Source organism: Sceloporus occidentalis, unplaced genomic scaffold (assembly GCF_023333645.1).
Source record: "Sceloporus occidentalis isolate IW3139 unplaced genomic scaffold, rSceOcc1.0.p SCAF_164, whole genome shotgun sequence".
Lineage (NCBI taxonomy): Eukaryota > Metazoa > Chordata > Lepidosauria > Squamata > Phrynosomatidae > Sceloporus > Sceloporus occidentalis.
This window is the reverse complement of record NW_028317144.1, coordinates 1,429,175-1,448,342: the sequence shown is the minus strand read 5'-3', so window position 1 is coordinate 1,448,342 and position 19,168 is coordinate 1,429,175. Positions and strand designations below refer to the sequence as shown.

Genomic DNA, 19,168 nt, shown 5'->3' with positions numbered 1-19,168 from the left:
GTGCCCCAATGGATCATCCAAATATCAAAGAGTTATGTATTTTTTCTCTATAAATGATAACGGTGTTTCATTATATTATGCCCAGGGCATCCTCTCAGCTAATCCTGGTTTTATTTACAAAAGGAATAAACTTAGCTCACTGTAAAGAATATACATGGTCATATTAGATAATGTAAATGACTATAAGAATTAAAATAGGGAATATTTTCCTTGAGGATAAAATTTTATCTAACACGCTACCATACAGCTGAACTTCCATAATAAAAAGTCTATACTTGCTTAACCATGTTTTACTGATGGGCTCTTACTTCATGACCCCCCCTGCAATGTGTAAAGTAAACTGTCTTCCATAAGGGGCCGCATGTTCGAAAAAACCTTTCCCCCTGAGCCCCTCAGGATTTTTTAAAAAAAAGCCCACACACTTTTTTTACTTCACTAAAAATGTGTTCTCCATGTTTCATTTCAAATAGAGTTAGGTTAAAGTAGAGATAACACTTAGTGAATTAAAATTCAGAAATTAGATGTCATCTGTAATGTGTTACATATTATGACATAAGTATACATACAGTACGTACGCTATGTTCCTCTTTGGGACCCAGATCCTTCTTCTTTCACTAATGACCTTGTTTTCTATATGTTGAGAATTAGTGGGTATGAGTGTATGACTCTCAAATGTCTTGGGAGTTGTGTTATTGTATGGCATTAGCATGAGTGTGTATATCTGCATGTAAGCGTGTGTGTATTAGTTTATAGGTTAGTATGCCTGTGCATGCCTGTGCATGAGTGTAAGCATGTGTGTTAGCGTGCGTGTGTGTTGCTGTAAGGTTTTAATGTTTGAGAGCATATAATGTTAGCATGTGTGTATCTGTTACAGTATGGTGTTACAGTGTGTAAGTGTATGGTGTTATCATGAGTGTATTGTAGTTGGTGTTATCATGAGTGCGTTGTAGTATTTGGTGTTCGCATGTGTGTGGGTGTCAGCGAATTATGTTATCTTGAGTTTGTGTGTCTGTGTCAGATTTCAGCATAGGGTTAGTGACACCTGGGAAGGGGAGCGGAGGAGCAGGTGAAAAAAAAGTGTGTGTATGTAAGTGTATAATGCTAAAGTGAGTGGGTATTATAGCAAGATGCATTTTTGTATATATGCATGTTAAGTGGCCTTGAAGAAATCCTGCACACTGGTTCTGTTCTTATAAGGTGTGCTTATGGGAGGATCTAAGGTGAGGTGATGGGTGGAGCAATGGGTGGGATAGTGGGACGGACATGGGGCAGTCTGATGGAAGGGGAATGGGGTCCCCTGCGTTAAGCATGTACTGGGCCCCAAGATTTCTGCTTCTTTCTTCATCCCCTTCCCCCTGGTATCAGCTCTATTAACCAGGCCTACTGGAGGTGAGAGTGTGAGAGAGAGTGAATAAGAGTGAGACTGAGTATGAGAGAGTGTGAGAGAGCATGAATGAGGCTGAGTGAAAACAAATTCCATTTCCAAATTGAAAAAAAACATCTGAAATTTCATCTGAATCATTTTTGGTCCACTTGCACAAGTCCAGTGCATGCAAGGCTGGAGTGTCATTTTAATTGTTACTATTACGTTAGAAAATGGATTATAAAACTGTGAAAAGCTATTCAGAGATAGGAACAATGAGGGACAAGACTTCAGCGATCGGAACAACGAGGGACAAGACCTTTAGTCCAGCTGGAACAGTAGCTGTTAAAGGAGCAGACACATTCTTGATGGATGGGGTTAATAGTGTGTGCAGTTATATGGAGGGTGTACGGTCCAGGGTAGGAAAGTTTCAGGAGTCCTCAGTTTTGAATAAATATGGACAAGCCACTGTTGTACTGTTATAATGTAGTGAATATTGCAGTGTTTGGAAACTAGAATTAAAACAGTATAATGACAAAATGAATAACGATGTGAGCTTGATCTAATGTCCTCAAGCAAGCAAAATCTTTGCTGCAGGTTTGTTTTATTCCAAAGGTCTTCTGAGGTCATTTCTTCTGAATGTAATAAAAATCGTATGATGTAATGCGCTTTCAAGAGATACCAATGCAAGGAGTCATTTAACTAGATTTAGGATATACTAACTAATGAGGGATGTCTGGGAATACAAAAAGGTAAATGGATGAAAATAAATAAATGATGAATAGATGCATTGTAGCAAACCACTTCTCTGCATACACTGATTTTAACATGGATAATCACGGATAAAAGGCTGTTTTGGTATTGCTGGAAAATTATTGTTTGTATTTGCAACTACCGGTATTTACAGCCTGCAATTTAACTACTACCAGTAAACTATATGTGAACCATAGATTATAATATGTATTTTTCTCTAACCCCTGTAGCAAATAATGACGTACCAGGTACATAATGAAAACATGTCCCTAGTGGATCAATAACTAAACCTCGTGCATCATTGGTTAAAAAACAATCCCACACCGCTACGACGTCGGAGATCTACAACAAATCCCTTGCACTTCCATACATGTGATAACTGCGATAGCCAATCACATGCACCGATACAGTTAGCTGATAAAGGCAGTGCTTGCCTCTCTCCTTACTGTTACAGTGAGCTAGAGGGAGACACAAAACAATAAGAAACAGTGTTTCCTGGGTCCCAAGAGCCAGGTGTAAAAAATGCATTTTTAAAACAAATATATATTTTGACCTGACCCAAAGGGGCTAATTTATAATGTATATTGAGTAGTTATTATAGTAGGGATTAGTTAGTCAGGAATTAGTTAGATGGTGTTATGTTTAGGGTTAGGAAGGAGTAAAAATAAAAACATAAAAATATTAAAATAAATAAGAGTGATATTGGAATATAGGCTGGTTTACAAACCTACATTAATAGCAGCTGTGAATAGTTTCTATACCTGTAAAATAGTGAACATTCTTTTATTCCATTTTTGGTTTTTTTCTTAAAAATTACAACTTCCATATAAGTATATGGTTTTAAAGAAAGCTCTACTTGTCCCGTAAAAAAATATATATCATTTTTGGGTGCAATACCTTTTGGAGAACTCCATAGTATTTGTTATTAGTAATATACCTTATTAGATAATATGTAGGTATTTTAACTACTAGATCTACTAGATAAATACAGTCAGGTGTGAGCCTACACCTTACATTAACTTACACTCTAACACTATACAATAACAAACATTCTTACACTATATACTAACACATATACACACTCACTCTAACACCATACGCTAACAGCTACACACACACAAACACTGTGCATTAACCCCTTAATGACAAAGCCCGTACATGTATGGGCTCAAAATGCATTGTTTTCAATGCATTGTTTTCAATGCATTGTTTTAAGTAAGCTTAAGGGGTTAACATACACTGACTCTAGCACCATATGCTAACACACATATTGACTCTAGCACATACACTAAGTAAGGGAGTTAAGAGTGAAGTATTATATATGTGTGTATGTATCTTCGGGTGAGTCTGTATGTGTCTGTATGTGTTAGCATGAGGGTGTATGTGTAAGTGCGTGTATGTGTGGTCGTATGAGTGCATATGTGTTAGCGTGTAAGTTTGCGTAAGTGTGACAGTGTGTGTTTAAGTATGTGTGCCAGTCCATATGTTAGTTACTGGAGGGGGAGACACTTAGTTTTACCTGACCCATAGGTCAGAAGGTGACCGCCCTTACCTGCCCATCTATCACATGCCAAAAATGTCTAATTCTGAAATAAATGTACTTTATGTAGCAATATTACGTTCAAATATTTTTATTTAAACCAACGCTTTATTAAACACTATATTTCATTTTCAAACAACAATATTTATTTTCCATGGGACTTTTTCTAAAACGTCATTCTCTCGTCATACACTTGCTCACGCTACAAACGGCGTCAAATAGTGAAATGTTTTACAGTGTTTTCACAAAATTTTACAGTAAGCTAAAACGCAGCTGCAGCAAAATGGAAGACAGATCAGAACAGCTTTCCAAAGCTTGGTAATATTTTTTGGCAGATGGTATCTATAAATACCACTTTATAGTTCTATATATATATATTTTTATCTGTACTCCTTTTAGCCCATTTAGACATCTTTCTGAAAGCTATCATAGTATAGTAGTGCAATACAGGCGTTTGGCTGCATAGCCCATATGCACAATTTACAATTCTGCAGATCATCAATACTGTCACATTTTCCTATATACCTATATATATATATATTTTTTTTCTTTCACACACATATATATATATATATATATATATATAAATAAATATAATATATTCAGAATACCAGATCCTACACATTCATGACACAACCTTTACAGGAAGTTACTAGTACATTCAAGCCAATTCAATAATTATGATTCCACAAAATTATGACATCACATAAATGCTGAATATGTTAGGATTTGTAAATACAGGAGTTTTTCTTTATGTTTTTACTGTTTACCACAGTAAAACTGTTCTGTCCCAGAGTTACACAGTTTTACGCACTACAGCGAGAGCTGGCTGGGATTGATGGGAGTTTTAGTCTTCATCAGATGGCATAGAATATATTGGCTGCCCTTGTGTTCTAAGCTTTAGCTTTAAACGACTGGAACTAGTTTTGAACCAATGGTACTGTTTAATGTACCAAACCATACTATTTTTAAGCAGCAATTTAGGGGTTGCTAACTTGCTAATATGCCAAAGAGAGGTTTGATATACGAGTTCCTCCTTCATAGCATCCCAGCCTCAGACATTCATCATTACACACCATGTGTTGCTGGATTATTTTTAGACCTGCACATTTGCTCTTTTCCTCTCCTGCATCTAATTATAGGGCTTGTGCATGAACCGAACTGCATTTTCCATGAAGCCACTTGGAAATGAGATTGCCAAGGAATCATAATGAAGATGGCATAGTTCCTAATGGACATATAAATCTAATATAGCATTCACCATCAGATTCCCATCACTAATGTTTGACTTCTCCTGGGAGTGTCAGATCTCATTACTAGAAGTACTAAAAAAAACACATTTGATTAAAAAAAAACAACTTTGCAATCATGTTTTTTTTAAGCTTTCCCCCTAATGTTTTAGAGAGCTTTCAGCATGAACTAAGTGAATTAATAAATGAAGACTTTAAGCAGTCAATCTGTGCTGGCTGCTCTGCAGCACTGGGCAGGCTACGGTGTGACGGTAATGTACTGATGGATGTATGGTAATGTTGACTACATACCTTTAATTCATCAGAGAGCTTCAGTAGTGGGAGGCATTTCCTATTGGCTGGATATGGGTCTCAAGGATAACATTCCTGCTCTTTTGATTGGTCAGCCCACTGCTGCAAGATTCTAACCGTCTTATTCCACGATAAATATGAAGGCTTTGAAAGCAGTGTAGGAGTGTAGTGCAAACGCACAGATACACTGCCTCCAGACCTCCAGGAAAATAAAAAGAAGCTGTACTTACCAGCCCTGAACAAGACGGGGATCTACTACGAAAGTTGTGATGCTTTTCTTTACTCAGTGTTTTGGGGCTGTATTAGATCTCATCCATCTCAGATTCCAGCATTACCAGGCTAAGAGGGTATTCTCATCCGCAGGGCAGCTGGTGTGTGTAGTTAACCCAACGCAGAAGGTGAGATTGCATGGAAATCAGTATATATATATATATATATATATATATATATATATATATATATATATATTATGTTTAATATTATTATTTCGTTATAATGGGTTATCCAAGCAGTGACGCCTGCATGATTTAATGCCTTTGATTTGCTGCCTCTGTTATTTCATTATCTAAAATGCTCAAGGATATGATTTCTCAAAGTATCAGTAATAGGAATCGTAATTCCATTTGCATGTAAATATAACTGGAGGGCAAAGGCGGTTTAATCACAAGAAGCAATTACTTTAAGTCTCCCCAATGTAAGCAGGCGATGGATTGTTTACATGGGACTAATGTTATTGAATGCGATCTGGAAATGTTTGTTATAGGGGGCGGCTGGCAACATACAGAATAGAGGCAAATGAAAGCAAGTGTCCCTGTAATAAAGCAGACTACAATATATGTGTTAGTGAACATGTTCGATGTGCTCTATACATTCCATTAACAGAAGGGAAATGTATAGAGAATCCAGAAAATGATGCAGTCATCTAGGAGATGCCACCTAAAGCTCTTCTTGCTCCAGACATGCTGGTGACTTCTCTAGAATTACTACAAAACCATCACAAAGATTCAAGTGCTCCATAGTGGTCCAAATTCTTTACATCAGACAACCTCCCAGGGGGCAATTACCCCCCTGCTGCCCCTTACCCCTGCTGCCAGCCCCCCTGTTTCCACATCCCTTGTAGATTAAAGGATGAATAGTTTTTAGAAGACAAAATGGAAATTGGATTTGAAGCTTATATTGAGAAAAGGAAAACTTTTTTTTCTTCCATCTGTGTTTTGGTGAAGTATACAGAATCTTATTTTTCAGAAACTTCCTTTTTCATCATCTCCTGGTGAGTCTTGAGGTGCTTGGCATTATTTATTCACTACATAGTATAATATCAAAGTCTCCATGGAAAAAAATATTTTGACAATTATTAAACTTGCAAAACAGAATGAGATAGCAGGAAGACTTTATAACCTTTAAGTGACAGATAGTGCTTTACTGGATCTCAGTGTGATGGTGCCTGTGCACTCCATTGGCAATACAAAGGTTAATTACCTTAAAACATGTATTTTTGAAATATTTTTTAATTAAAAAAAAAAGCTCATCTTGTGTTACAAAAATTGTGTAATTAAAACATGTCAATGTGTATAAAATGTGTTTAGTGCATTAGGTTTGGGTTGCGCAGTGGAAAGGACATTTGCAATGATGTTCCCGAAATAGCAAACATGTAGCTAGACGTTTTGTTTGTGGATGCACTCTGTGGTTTGGATCTGGGGATTTTTGCTAACAGATGTGCAGTGAGCAAGCATGATAAGCTGAACAATGGCTGGGACTAAATCCTCATATTTAAGTAATTTCCATAGGACTTGGAAAGGTGCTGTCACATTTCACCCCCTCCATGCAGTGAAAGGGTTATTTGTCACTATGGAGCTGTAAATTCTTCTCCTAATTTAAAACCTGGAGTGCTCTGACCTATGATTATCATCTTATTCTCTCTTCTGGAAATGATGGTCTTTTAATGGAGTGCAGGAAAGGAAAGTCTGTTCTGAATGTATCTCTTTATATTAGCACCACCTAACACGACACTCTTCTTCTTCCTCCCCACTCTGTGAATCCCTCCACTGGCTCCATATAACCTCATGAATTTTATACTTACATATAAAGCCTTCCATAATACTGCTCATCCACACATACTTATACCCCCCTACTTGAGCTCTACATTCTTCCCATGGGCTAAGGCTTAACTCCTCACTTTTTCCGCCTACAAGACTTGTGCTGCCCAATACCTCTAGAGAACACTTCCACCAAACCTCCAGCTTCCATCCTTCCTCTCTATATTGAAGAAAGATCTCAAGGCTCACTTCTTCAGAGATGTGTACCATCTTGTAGATAGAACTTACCTGCTGCTCATACAACCTCACACTATCTCTCCCCTTTCTCCATACTTTATGTTTCTTCTTACCTGTTTCTTTCTAGATTGTATCCTTGCGAGCAGGACCCTATTTAAGTACTATAAGAAGCGCTAATTCTGCAAGCACAATTCTGGATTCAAAATAAGGCTTTGGCAACTTCTGTAAACAGGAACTCATATCACGCTCAGCCAGACAAAGGGAAGAGCATGCTGTCTTTCTGTAGTAGGGACAAAATGATTTTGAGTAGATTGCAGAGGATTCGATACCAGGTGGCAAAGTGGCTTGAATGAAATGTAGAGGTTGGATGTGCTGAATGACAGTTCACGGAGTACAAAACACGTTTCTTTTTATAGCAATGCTCATTTCTGAACACCACGGGTGGAACAGGAATATGTTTTATGGATGAACCAACAGGATTTGCTACTTCAGTGCAAAAGCTAGTAAATGTTTACCATTAACACATGCTTCAACTATTATTAATTGATGTATATACCACCATCATATTCTGGTGCGCTGTACAATGGGCAAACAGGCATCACACATAGTTTGACAGGCTTTTAATCCTGGTACTTATTGTGCAAAGTAAGTCCAGCCTTTATGAGGGTAACCAAGGCTCACACAACAGGTTAGGATGTGTTAATAAGACATAACCCTTTATGTGCTTTAAATGGCCACTCCTGAAATTAACATTTTTTAAGCGCAAATACCGGTATATGGAGCGATTCATCAACACCCCTTCTATGTATTGGCAATGTGTCCCTGCCTCCCCTGCAGCACCTTGGCTTCCAGGAGACAGGTTTGGCAAAGGGATCACTTTCTTGCCAGTGATTGGCTGCTTGAAGCTGTCAATCAGTCACAAGAATGTGCTACCATTGAAATCAATGGGAAGAATTTACACATGCGCACGCAGCACTCACCAGAGCCAGCACTGGAGGTGAGCACATCACGTGCATGGAGATACATTTAGCTCAATGAATATCCTGCAGGGCATTTGGCTGGGTGGTGGTGAAAAGGGCAAATGCATTTGGGGGATCAGTATGCATTTGCAAAATGGACCACATGAAAATTTAAAGGGACCATGGAGTTATCATATGCATTAAAGTGGATATGATGACTGGAGTGTAATATGCATTCTGTGTCGGTGGAATATATATTATGATATATAAGACATTATGCAGTCCCTTTAATGGGTTTGCAAAATTTTCAGCTTCAATCCTAAATGGTTTAACTATTGAAAATTCCTACATTTAGCAAATTATTCCAAGAGGGAATATGTGACATGGATGATTATTTTAGACACACTGAATACCCCTTTGCTTGAGACTCTCTTTTTATTGACTGTCTGATAACATATTGAATTGAAGGGAATCGCTAGCTTTGCAAGCTCTCCAATTACGATTACCCATCAGTTATCTTGTCAGATGTGCACACAGCAAGTGGAACGGTGTATGGAGAAGGAGCGGCATGGTTTGCAGAACATTAAACCGGGCTTTTATAAAATTCATAAATGTGTAGTAATGGTGGTGTGAACGATGATTTCAAATAAATGGTTGACTTGGTTGCGGGAAATGCCAAAATTTGGCCCTTGTCAAAGTCGCTCAGATCCTTACACTTGCCCATTTTTCCTGCTTCTAACACATCAAGTTTGAGGACGAAATGTTTACTTGCTATCTAATATATCCCACCCAGTAACATGTGCCATGATAGCAAAATTATTCACTTCACCTGTCAATGGTCATAATTTCCACTAATAATACCACCGTTGACCGTGGAATATCTAGCAGGGATGACATTTCACAAACTGTACCTCGCTTGAGCTCTTCAAAGCGACCCATTCTTTTTCACATAGGCACTCACTAACACACTCACACACTTATACACACACTTATACACACACACTAGTACACTTACACTCACATATACACTAACATATACACACTCTAGTACACACTCATATTAAAACAACCTGACTCTATAATCACACCTCACTCGACACCTCATCATCACCTCTTCTCACTTACTATATTACCATAGTGTCACCTAAAATCATGTTGACATGACCCCACTGTGCTCCTTTCTCTGTGACTGAGTTAGTTCAATTGCCCCTTTTGTCCCCAGGGCCAAACCTCTTAAGCTCATTTAATGAAATACACCTTACTTTTGATTTTGCTCTACCAATATTTAAGTACCACTAGTAAAGATAAAAAAATGACAAAAAACAATAAAACAACTCACACATCTCCCCTAACAAGAAAACAGCATGCAGGCGGTACAAAAAAAGAGGTAGATAAGACTATTATAGTTCAGCATGAATCACGTTTTATCTGTCTAAAAATCAGTGACTGCCTGAGTCGCAAACAACGGTACCTCCATCTCCTTTTATTACATCCAGGTGGGGGACTTGGAACAAAGTATTCACTGCACAGCTTAATAGCCAGCATTTTAATGCTGTTGGATATTGTATGCAGTGAATTAAAGAAACCTAGTTTACGTCACGTTCAAAATTCCATTTAGAAAATACAAACAAAAAAATACAGTTCCAAACCAAAGAGTCTGTAATTAAGTGTTACTATAAAAGGAGTATAAATATTGATTTTACCTGAAATTGTGTGAACAACAATTTTCTGGCAGGAAAATTATGTATTTTCTTAAGTAACAAGCTATAATTAAGATTTTGCCAATGCATCATCAATAGTCAAGGCTGTTATCTGATATCATTATTTAAAGCCGTGTAGTTACAGTTTATTGTAAAGCAAATATGAAGAGTTTAGTGTCCCTTACAGCCCCGCAATAATCAATGCACATTGATATCATTTATAAGTACTTTACTATGCTTTGGGTACCTGTAGAGTAAATAAAAGAATTCACTCACCTCTGGCACCCTCCTTCTTCATGGTTCTGTTTTTGTACCACTTGTGGCTGATTGAAGCAAAGATTGCACTTGCCATACATGCGTACAAGCTTAGAAGGCAAATACACATGATAGTATTCTTCAGGATGCCCCCATGCATTCGCAAGGGGCACAAAATGGTAATTTAAAGGGCCACTCCACCATGATGTGCATTGTGTATTGTGCATATGATGGTTGGACTGTCTCTTTAAATCAAAATATACTGCCCCAAGCAAGCTTCTCTACTATGTATTTATAATAATGAACTTAAGTACTTTAACACACATTCTTTGCCAGCAGTGAAAAAAAATATATGCAGTAACTATATATAGTTAAGATACTTAGTTTAAGGCTCTCAGCACTGAAGCCACGCACACCGCAATGAAGCAATGAAACTGTATGAACAGACCTCTCACTCATCATGTAAGCGATGGGGAGAAAGAGGAGAGAGTGTAAGAAAATAGAGAGAAAAAGATAAAGATGTAAGGGATAGATAATGAGGAAAGAGAAAGGGGGAGATAGAGAGAAGTAGGAGATAATGAGAAAGAGGAGAAATGGGAGAGAGAGTGGCAGCAGCAGTTCCATCTGAGAAGCCACCAGACACCTTGCACTCATCCTGTTTAATCTAAATATATTTATATACATGTATATACATACAGGATGGATGCAAGGTGTTTGTATATATATATATACATGTATGTACATATTTAGATTAAACAAGATATACATATATTTATATTAATCAGGATGGGTGCAAGGTATCCAGTAGCTTTTCAGATGGAACCCACTATCCTTTTCTTTCTTAAGACATGAGAAAAGAAGTGTTAAACCTAACGCAGATTATTCTTCAAATCACACATATATTAAAATTCAACAAAATCACACATATATGTCTTGCCAAAATAAACGGTATCTGCTAAGCTGTGTGATGTATGTAAGTATGTGTATGCATGTATGTATGTATGTATGTATGTGTGTGTGCTTGAGTATGTGTGTGTATATGTGTTTGCATGTAAGTGAGTGTGAGTATATGCTTGTGTGTGTTTTATGGGCACAAGCATGCAGTTTCTATACTTTGAGGTCTACAACTTGGTTTCATGCCGAAAATTGGGCACTCACGCACAAAAACATTTGCCATCGTTGGTTTTAAAAAAAATGTACTAGGTGACACTACACAGTGTAACGTAGGGAAGGCACAATAAGAAAGGTTAAATTCTATAATTGTGCTAATGAAATAAAATCTAAGTAAGAACTACGAACGTGCACAAGTAAGCTAACCTTGTTTTGCTGTTCTAATGCACCGACGGCCCTCGTCATCAGTTGTAGTGCTCAGAAGCTCATTGGTCCATTTTTACTGGAAAATATTAAAATGTAACATATTTAAATAATATGTATGTGTTTTAATAGTAGCCAGCAGCCACGTGCACAGAAAAGGTTAGAGAAGGACAATCTTTTAATTCAAATAATTGATATAATTATGCACAAGTTAAGGAACACAATACAAATGATCACTATAGTATACTATGCTGTTGCTAATTGTACTAATAGATATCCTCCACAATCCTCATATATGTCCTAGTAAAATTAAAAAAAGGTCAAAACATGATTAGATATTTTAATAGCAAAGAGGTCTACATGGTGTTATTGGGTAAGATGTGATGAATGCAAAAAATGCCACCTAAAGGTGCTATTCAGCCAATTTGCAATAGAACAAAACATTTTTCTAACTTTCACAGCACTGCTCAAACTCATCCTAAAGATAATTTTTTGTTTGCGTTAAGTTTGGCCTCATTCATAGTTATACAATGAATGCGTGCCCGTTTGGTGTTTTTTGCCATTGAACCCCCAAAAATGGCTCTATTAAAAATGTCTTACGGGATTAAACTGTCAAAGGAAATAATAAAATGGCACATCTGGTACAGCTTAATTGCTTAGCAACCTAGAGAGTGCAATAAATGTTTTACTAGTGGAACATAGGCACTTAAACGTCACTGAGGTGTGCGCCTCTTTGTTTGGATGAGGTTTATTTGTTTTAGTTGCTCACTAAACCATGGGGTTTTCTGAAAAGTATTAGGAGAGCTGACCGTTACACAGGGGCTTTTATGACATTGCAATCTAAATACATAGACATTAATATGTCGTTTTTTCCCCCTTTTGCAGCTATAACAGCTTCCCCTCTTCTGAGTGGATTTTGGAGTGTTTATATGGGAATTTTTGCCCATTCACCAAGTAGAGTATTTGTGAGGTCAATGATGTTGGCTGAGAAGGCCTGGCTCACAATCTCCATTCCAGTTCAATCCAAAGGTGTTCGATGGGGTTGAGGTTGGGGCTCTGTGTGAGCCAGTCATGCTCTTCCACACCAAACTCATCCAACCATGTCTTTATGGACCTTGCTTTGTGCACTGGGGCACAGTCATGCTGAAATAGAAAAGGGCCTTCCTCAAACTGTTCCACAAAGTCCAAATGACTTGGTATGCTGAAGGGAGAGTAATGGTCAGGTGTCCCAGTACATTTGTCCATATAGTGTATGTTTAACTTTCCTCAACATAGGAGAGTAGAGAGAGATTAAGTTTAAAGAGAGGTGCGTTAAAGAGAGTTTCATGTTTGACAAAGGTTCACGCAGTGAGAGAATTTAAACATGCGTGGGATAGATATAAGGCTATTCTGACTATAAGGTTGTGAATCAGGAAAGGTTTGTGGTTTTTGCAGCAGGAAGATATGGTTAGACCAGATGGGCCAAATGTATTACCTGCTGTCACGTTTTATGGCTGCAAGATTATCATGTAATCATGTTCTTCTCTTAAAAAATAAAATGTCTGGTATCATCAGAGAAGTGAGGAATCGGTTAATGCTTTAAGATGCCTTTTCCAGTCTTAAATCTTGTTATGCTTACTAATAGGAGATACTTTTGTTATCGTACTTTAAAGCAATACTGTAGTTCTCTATCTGAGAAATCCCAAAGGCACTCTGTGTTCATAATTTAAGACTTTATGGCATAAAAAGAAAAAGGAATAACGATAAGAAATATATGTATACAGAAATAGAAATGAAGCAATATTCACAATAATTTCCCCTAAATAACTTTAAGAATATGCCATCTTTGTTATGTACTCATATGAAAATTACACTAAATAAGATACATTAAGAAAAACAAATTGGTACTTCACCCAAGTATGTTTTAAAGCATACAAAAAATAATTGTAGACTTCTTATGTGTAAGTATGGAATTTTATAACGAGCAGATAAAAATTTCTGTTGGTAGAGTTCCACTTAAAAGATAAATTGTCACCCATTTCACAGAAAACCTTTGTGAAATAAAAGCACATTTTTATTTTAAAGTTTAGTATATTAAACATATGACATATGGACTACCCCCACAGGGTTCTTCTAAGAGGGCCAAGGAGCGCTTAACCAAGATACGTCATGTCTGACAATTATGTATTTTGAAGAATTTGGTAGGAAACTGGTTATTGTCGGAATACGTGGTAGATACATAAATTATATCTGGTTTACAGGTTTGGAAGAGTTTGTTACTAGGAAACAGGAAAAATTGCATTTTCCAACTAGAAAGAACTTTATAGATAGTATTCTTTGTTGTATATTTCCTCCTTGTGTTAACGTGTGGTATAAAGAAGGCCATAATCATACATACTACAGTAAATGCAACAAAGTCTTCATGGGGAAGGTTTTCCCACACCAATACACATGTAATAATACATGATTTAACCTGTCGGGCACCTAGCACAATAGTGAAGGAGGAATGAACTAACATACAGCATTAGTTTATATGAAGCCAGCTCAGTCGGTCTCACTTATTAATGAGGCATAATAAACTGCAGCATAATACACAGTAAATTAACCTGTGATGTATATTGTTAATCACAAATTAATGTTGGTTATTAAATATGTTCATAAACGTCAATTCAGTAGTTTAATAAGATTTCGTCTTTTTTTCCCTCCCTTTTCCCAATTCATTACTACTGTATTACTAAGAACATTTAATTATATTACAATAAAATAGCTGTGTATTGTGGGATGTCGTAGATTGCTTCAGAAAAGATGAGTGCACTTAACCCTGAAGCAATGTTATATATCATGTCTGTTACTGCAGATATCATGATAAATTGATTACATACATGTAATGAATATTAATGCATATTACTTTACATCATGTCATCAAACCCTTTGAGTGTCTGAGGGACCGATAAGGTATTTGCAAGCAACATAAATTGGACTCTGTTACTCTTCATTTCTGCACCCAATGGGTTATGGAGAACTGGAAACGCCATTCAACCTGTTCAATAAATCTCATATCGTATTCATGGGTTCAAGCTTACGTGTTTTAGTACGACACTGCCTGTACTACTGATATAAATCACATCTTTATACAGCAGTCCAAGTGTCACCCATTTACATTAGTTAGTTATTACCAATGTATTTTTCTTAATATGTACTCAAATCCGGCCCGCGTAAGATCGGCAGCCAGGGCAACCGATCTTACGCGGTCCGTACCTCAAGCCCTGCTACTTACCTGTGGGAGGGTCTTCTGTACTGCACAGAGGAACCGGAACCCAGCAGAGTTCACGTCACATTACATCACATCCTCTGTGCATTACCAGAGAACACAGAGGGAGGCCGCGCCCTCTGCTGAAGCCTGTGAGCGGCATCGAGGAGCTGCAGTGCAGGTAAGGGGGTGGGGAGGGTGTTTCAATGAGTATGCGTGATTGAGGGAATGAATCTGTGAATGAATGAGTATATGAATGAATGAGTGTGTGTGATAGCATGGATGTGTAAGTGCTGGAACCTAGGCATGATGGGACTGTGATTGATGTTAGCAATCACACTCCTATCATGCCAAGTCAGCCAGTACATGCTGAAACATAGCTAGCTGCCCCCCTTGTGTATTGATGCTGCCAGCAGTATGGGGTCTGCACATCACTTACAGCCACCCTGTACCAGCATGTACTGGCTGACTTGGCATGATAGGAGTGTGATTGCTAACAGCAATCACAGTCCCATCATGCCTAGGTTACAGCATTTACTGGTTGGATGTGTAAGTGCAAGTGCTGGAACCTAGGCATGATGGGACTGTGATTGCTGTTAGCAATCACACTCCTATCATGCCAAGTCAGCCAGTACATGCTGAAACCTAGCTAGCTGCCCCCCTTGTGTATTGATGCTGCCAGCAGTATGGGGTCTGCACATCACTTACAGGCACCCTGTACCAGCATGTACTTGCTGCCTGGGTATGATAGGAGTGTGATTGCTAACAGCAATCACACTCTTATCATGCCAAGTCATATTGCTAATTTGTTTTGTCCAATTGTGGTGTGACCTACTTTTATTAAAAATGTGAGTATTTCATTTGACTTTTCTCACTGAATTATTAAATGGTGCCTGAAGTGGTTCCTGCTTCCTAATTTTATTGTCATGACAATGTTCCCTGCTATCTAAAATTACCGGGTGCTTCAAAGTCATACACTATGTAACAATATTCAACAATAGTCTAACAATAATTGAACATTGAAACTAAAGTAAATTACACATATGAATGTTTTATGCCTAGAAAATATCCATACAATGCACATATAGAGAGCTGGGGTCATGTAATGGTTTGCTAGAGGAGGATGATCCTGTAAGGTTTTATTGATCAGGGGGACTGGTTTGCAATCGCGCTACATTGAACATATGATGTAGCTCAGGTGAAACCAGTTCATGGTGATTTAGGGGTGTACCAGGGTGATGTTGAACAGAATTGGATCCAGACTGGACCATCAGATTGCCAAAACTGGCAGAGAAAAGTCCAGGCATTTAATGAGTAAAGTACAAGCCCCTAGACTGGGCTACTCTCACTTTACTTCTTAAGAGGACTTCACCTAGGACATCTATAGAAAAGGAACATGTTGAATTTGGAAATGTAGAATTATATGTCTTATATTTTTACCCATCCTATAGTTCACCTAAATTTAGGTGATTTAAACGTAGCCTTAAAAATAGAACAAACACAACTGGCAGTTATGATTCTAATATTCTGATATGTCATCTAATCTGAAACAATTATATTCTGAATTTTAACATACCGTTTAGAAAAACAAGTTATTTGCTGTGGCATTTTTAGACTGTAGCATGTGATTGTAAGGGATATAGACCAAACATTAAAACAAACTTTTATACACTATAATAATAATAAACAATAATAATAATAATAAATAAAGACACCAACAACTTCAACTTGGATAAACAGGCCGTGGTCTTTTATTTAGCTTACAGTGTAATCAACACATAACCTTGACACTTTGTAACCATAAAACAACACTCCTGGCCCAAGCCCCAGAGTGCAATTATAATTTAACCATTTAAAGACCATCTGCCCTAAAGCCAGGACAGCCAAATGCACCACCGGTTCACCCCTTATTTAGTTCTTTTTTTTTTTTTTTTATAAAGGGGCAACCTTAACTCAATAAAAGACACGACAAAAAGTTAAATATACATACATAAATATTAATAAATGGGTGGGCGCTTCAAAAGCAGCTCCTCCATCTTCCTCCCTTGGCTCTCCCGCTATGCTGTTGCTCACCAGACGCTACAAGAGGTCAGTGCAGACAGCTAGCGGTTCGCCGCAGGTAAGTGAGGTGTACCTCAAAACGGCTCTATTTATAGGGCAACTTCTCGCCCTAAGCGCAGCGCGAGGCAGCCGCGAGCGCAAGGCGCGCAAAAAGGGGGGCGTAACTAAGCGGCGCGCGGCGTCCTCGTGCGCACCCAAAGGAAAAAGGCGGCTAACTAAACAGCGCGAGCGCAACCAGATGCTTCTAAAACCTTTTTTTTTTTTTATTATATAACCTACCTAACCTATTACTATAACCCTGACCTTTATCTGACCCCTTATCCCCACAACCACACGCCGCCCTGTCTTCTAAATAGTCAGGGCTATACATTGTATTAGCTGTGAGAAAAATGGAAATTGGATAAAGAAGATGCTTTTTTTAGAAACTTGACTGCGTTCAAGTAGAAGCCTTAAATTATTTTGAAGTATATACTCAGAGGCAGGGCAGTTAACCTAATTATAAAAATTGTACTGTCCTTTAAGCAAAAGAATTGTCTTAAGATCAGTCCCATGGCATTGAAATGCCTATTACCATATTACTGCAATTCTGTCCTTTTGGTAAGTGAATCAGTAACATTATATCCCTGAAATTGTAATTGAAAAATATGGAGCTGAAAACACTTTAGTGAATCTGGTATTTTCAAGCTCTGTCGGATAAGATTTAGCATTACATTTTTTTTAGCAATGGAAATGAATGTTAGGTGATTAATTTTCACAGAATGTTGAACAAAGCCATTTATCACGTGAGGGGGGTTCTGCAGAATCCCCCCATGCATTTGCAAAACAGACACCATGAAAACTTAAAGGGGCCATTCAGGTATTCATAAGCATTACAGTTACTAAGTTACTAAGATAAATGGAGTGTCTATTTAATACAACTAAATGGAAAGCTCAGCGAGACTGCCTCCTAAATGTCTTACTGAATAATACTCTGCCCCTAACCATGCTCTTTTAAATAAAAGAATCCCTCTATGGTCACTTGAAATGGTGCAAAGTATGTATTATAACCTAATTCCGATACTTGCTCTTAAAAAGGGCCGGTCCACCTTCCCAACTTGTGGCAGGTTCATGTGACATGATGTTACATGACCCCGTGGTGAAACCATGGCTGCAACTGAAGGGAGCAGCTGAAAGAAGCATCTGGGAAGGTTAGGTGAGTGAGTATGTGTGTATGTTAGAGTGAATGTATATGTGTAAGAGTGTGTTAGTATGAGTATGTCTAAGTGTGTGTTTTAGATGCAGTGTGTATGCATAAGTGTGTGTTGGCATGAGTGTATATGTGTACATGTGCGAGTTTGTATGTTAGCATGGATGTGTATGTGTAAGTGTGTTAGCATAGGTGTTTTTGCGTGAGGGAGTGTGTATTTGTAAGTGTGTGTTAGCATGTGTGTGTAAGTGTGTGTTGGTGTGTGTGTGCGTAGCATCACTATGCATGTGTGTGTCTGTGCAAGATTGTGTTTCTATATGTGTGCCATATGAGGTGATAATGGTAGAGAATGGAAATTATAGTTGAATGAAATTATGATTATGAAGGTTGGGGGTTAATGATTGTGGTGGGGGATGGGATGATGTAGGTGGATATGATGAAGGTCAGTGGCAGCTCTACACATACAGATACACACACAGCCACTTAACACCTTACACATATACATACATACGCAGCCACTCTAACACCATACACTTACACATACATATATATATACACACACCAACTCTAATACTGTACAGTTACACATACATACTTACATACATACCCTCACTCTCTCTGATCATCCATGCAGCTCACACACTCCCCCAACCTCCTTCTTATACTTAGCTAATTTTTTGTATTAAGAAAGCGACAGGTTTATTTGTGCTGGTTATTTTCTACTGTGAACACAATTTCTGTGTTTTAAAGAACTCAAAATAGTTTTTCAACTTTTTGTGGACTGTACCGGTGCTCAGCCCATTACATGATGTCATGGGCCACAGTGATATTAGTAATTATGTGTTTTCATATATACCTTATTTATGACTAATGTGTTCTTCAAATATATTTTAAAAATGCATAGTTTGTCCCTTTTCTGTACAACAAAAAATATTGGGGCCAGAACTTTACAATAACAGCACCATGAAAAATGTGGCTGCTATTCAATTATTTC

At 37.8% G+C, this 19,168-nt stretch overlaps 1 protein-coding gene across 1 annotated transcript in view; it reads left to right on the top strand.

Annotated features, from left to right (window-relative positions):
• Positions 1-5,466: 5,466 nt before the first annotated feature.
• The window catches only part of SIAH3 (siah E3 ubiquitin protein ligase family member 3), a 31,333-nt gene continuing 17,631 nt past the window's right edge, over positions 5,467-19,168 (top strand). The window contains exon 1 of the mRNA XM_089501128.1: positions 5,467-5,595. Coding sequence (XP_089357254.1) covers positions 5,467-5,595 — 129 coding nt within the window. The remainder of the gene's footprint in view (positions 5,596-19,168) is intronic.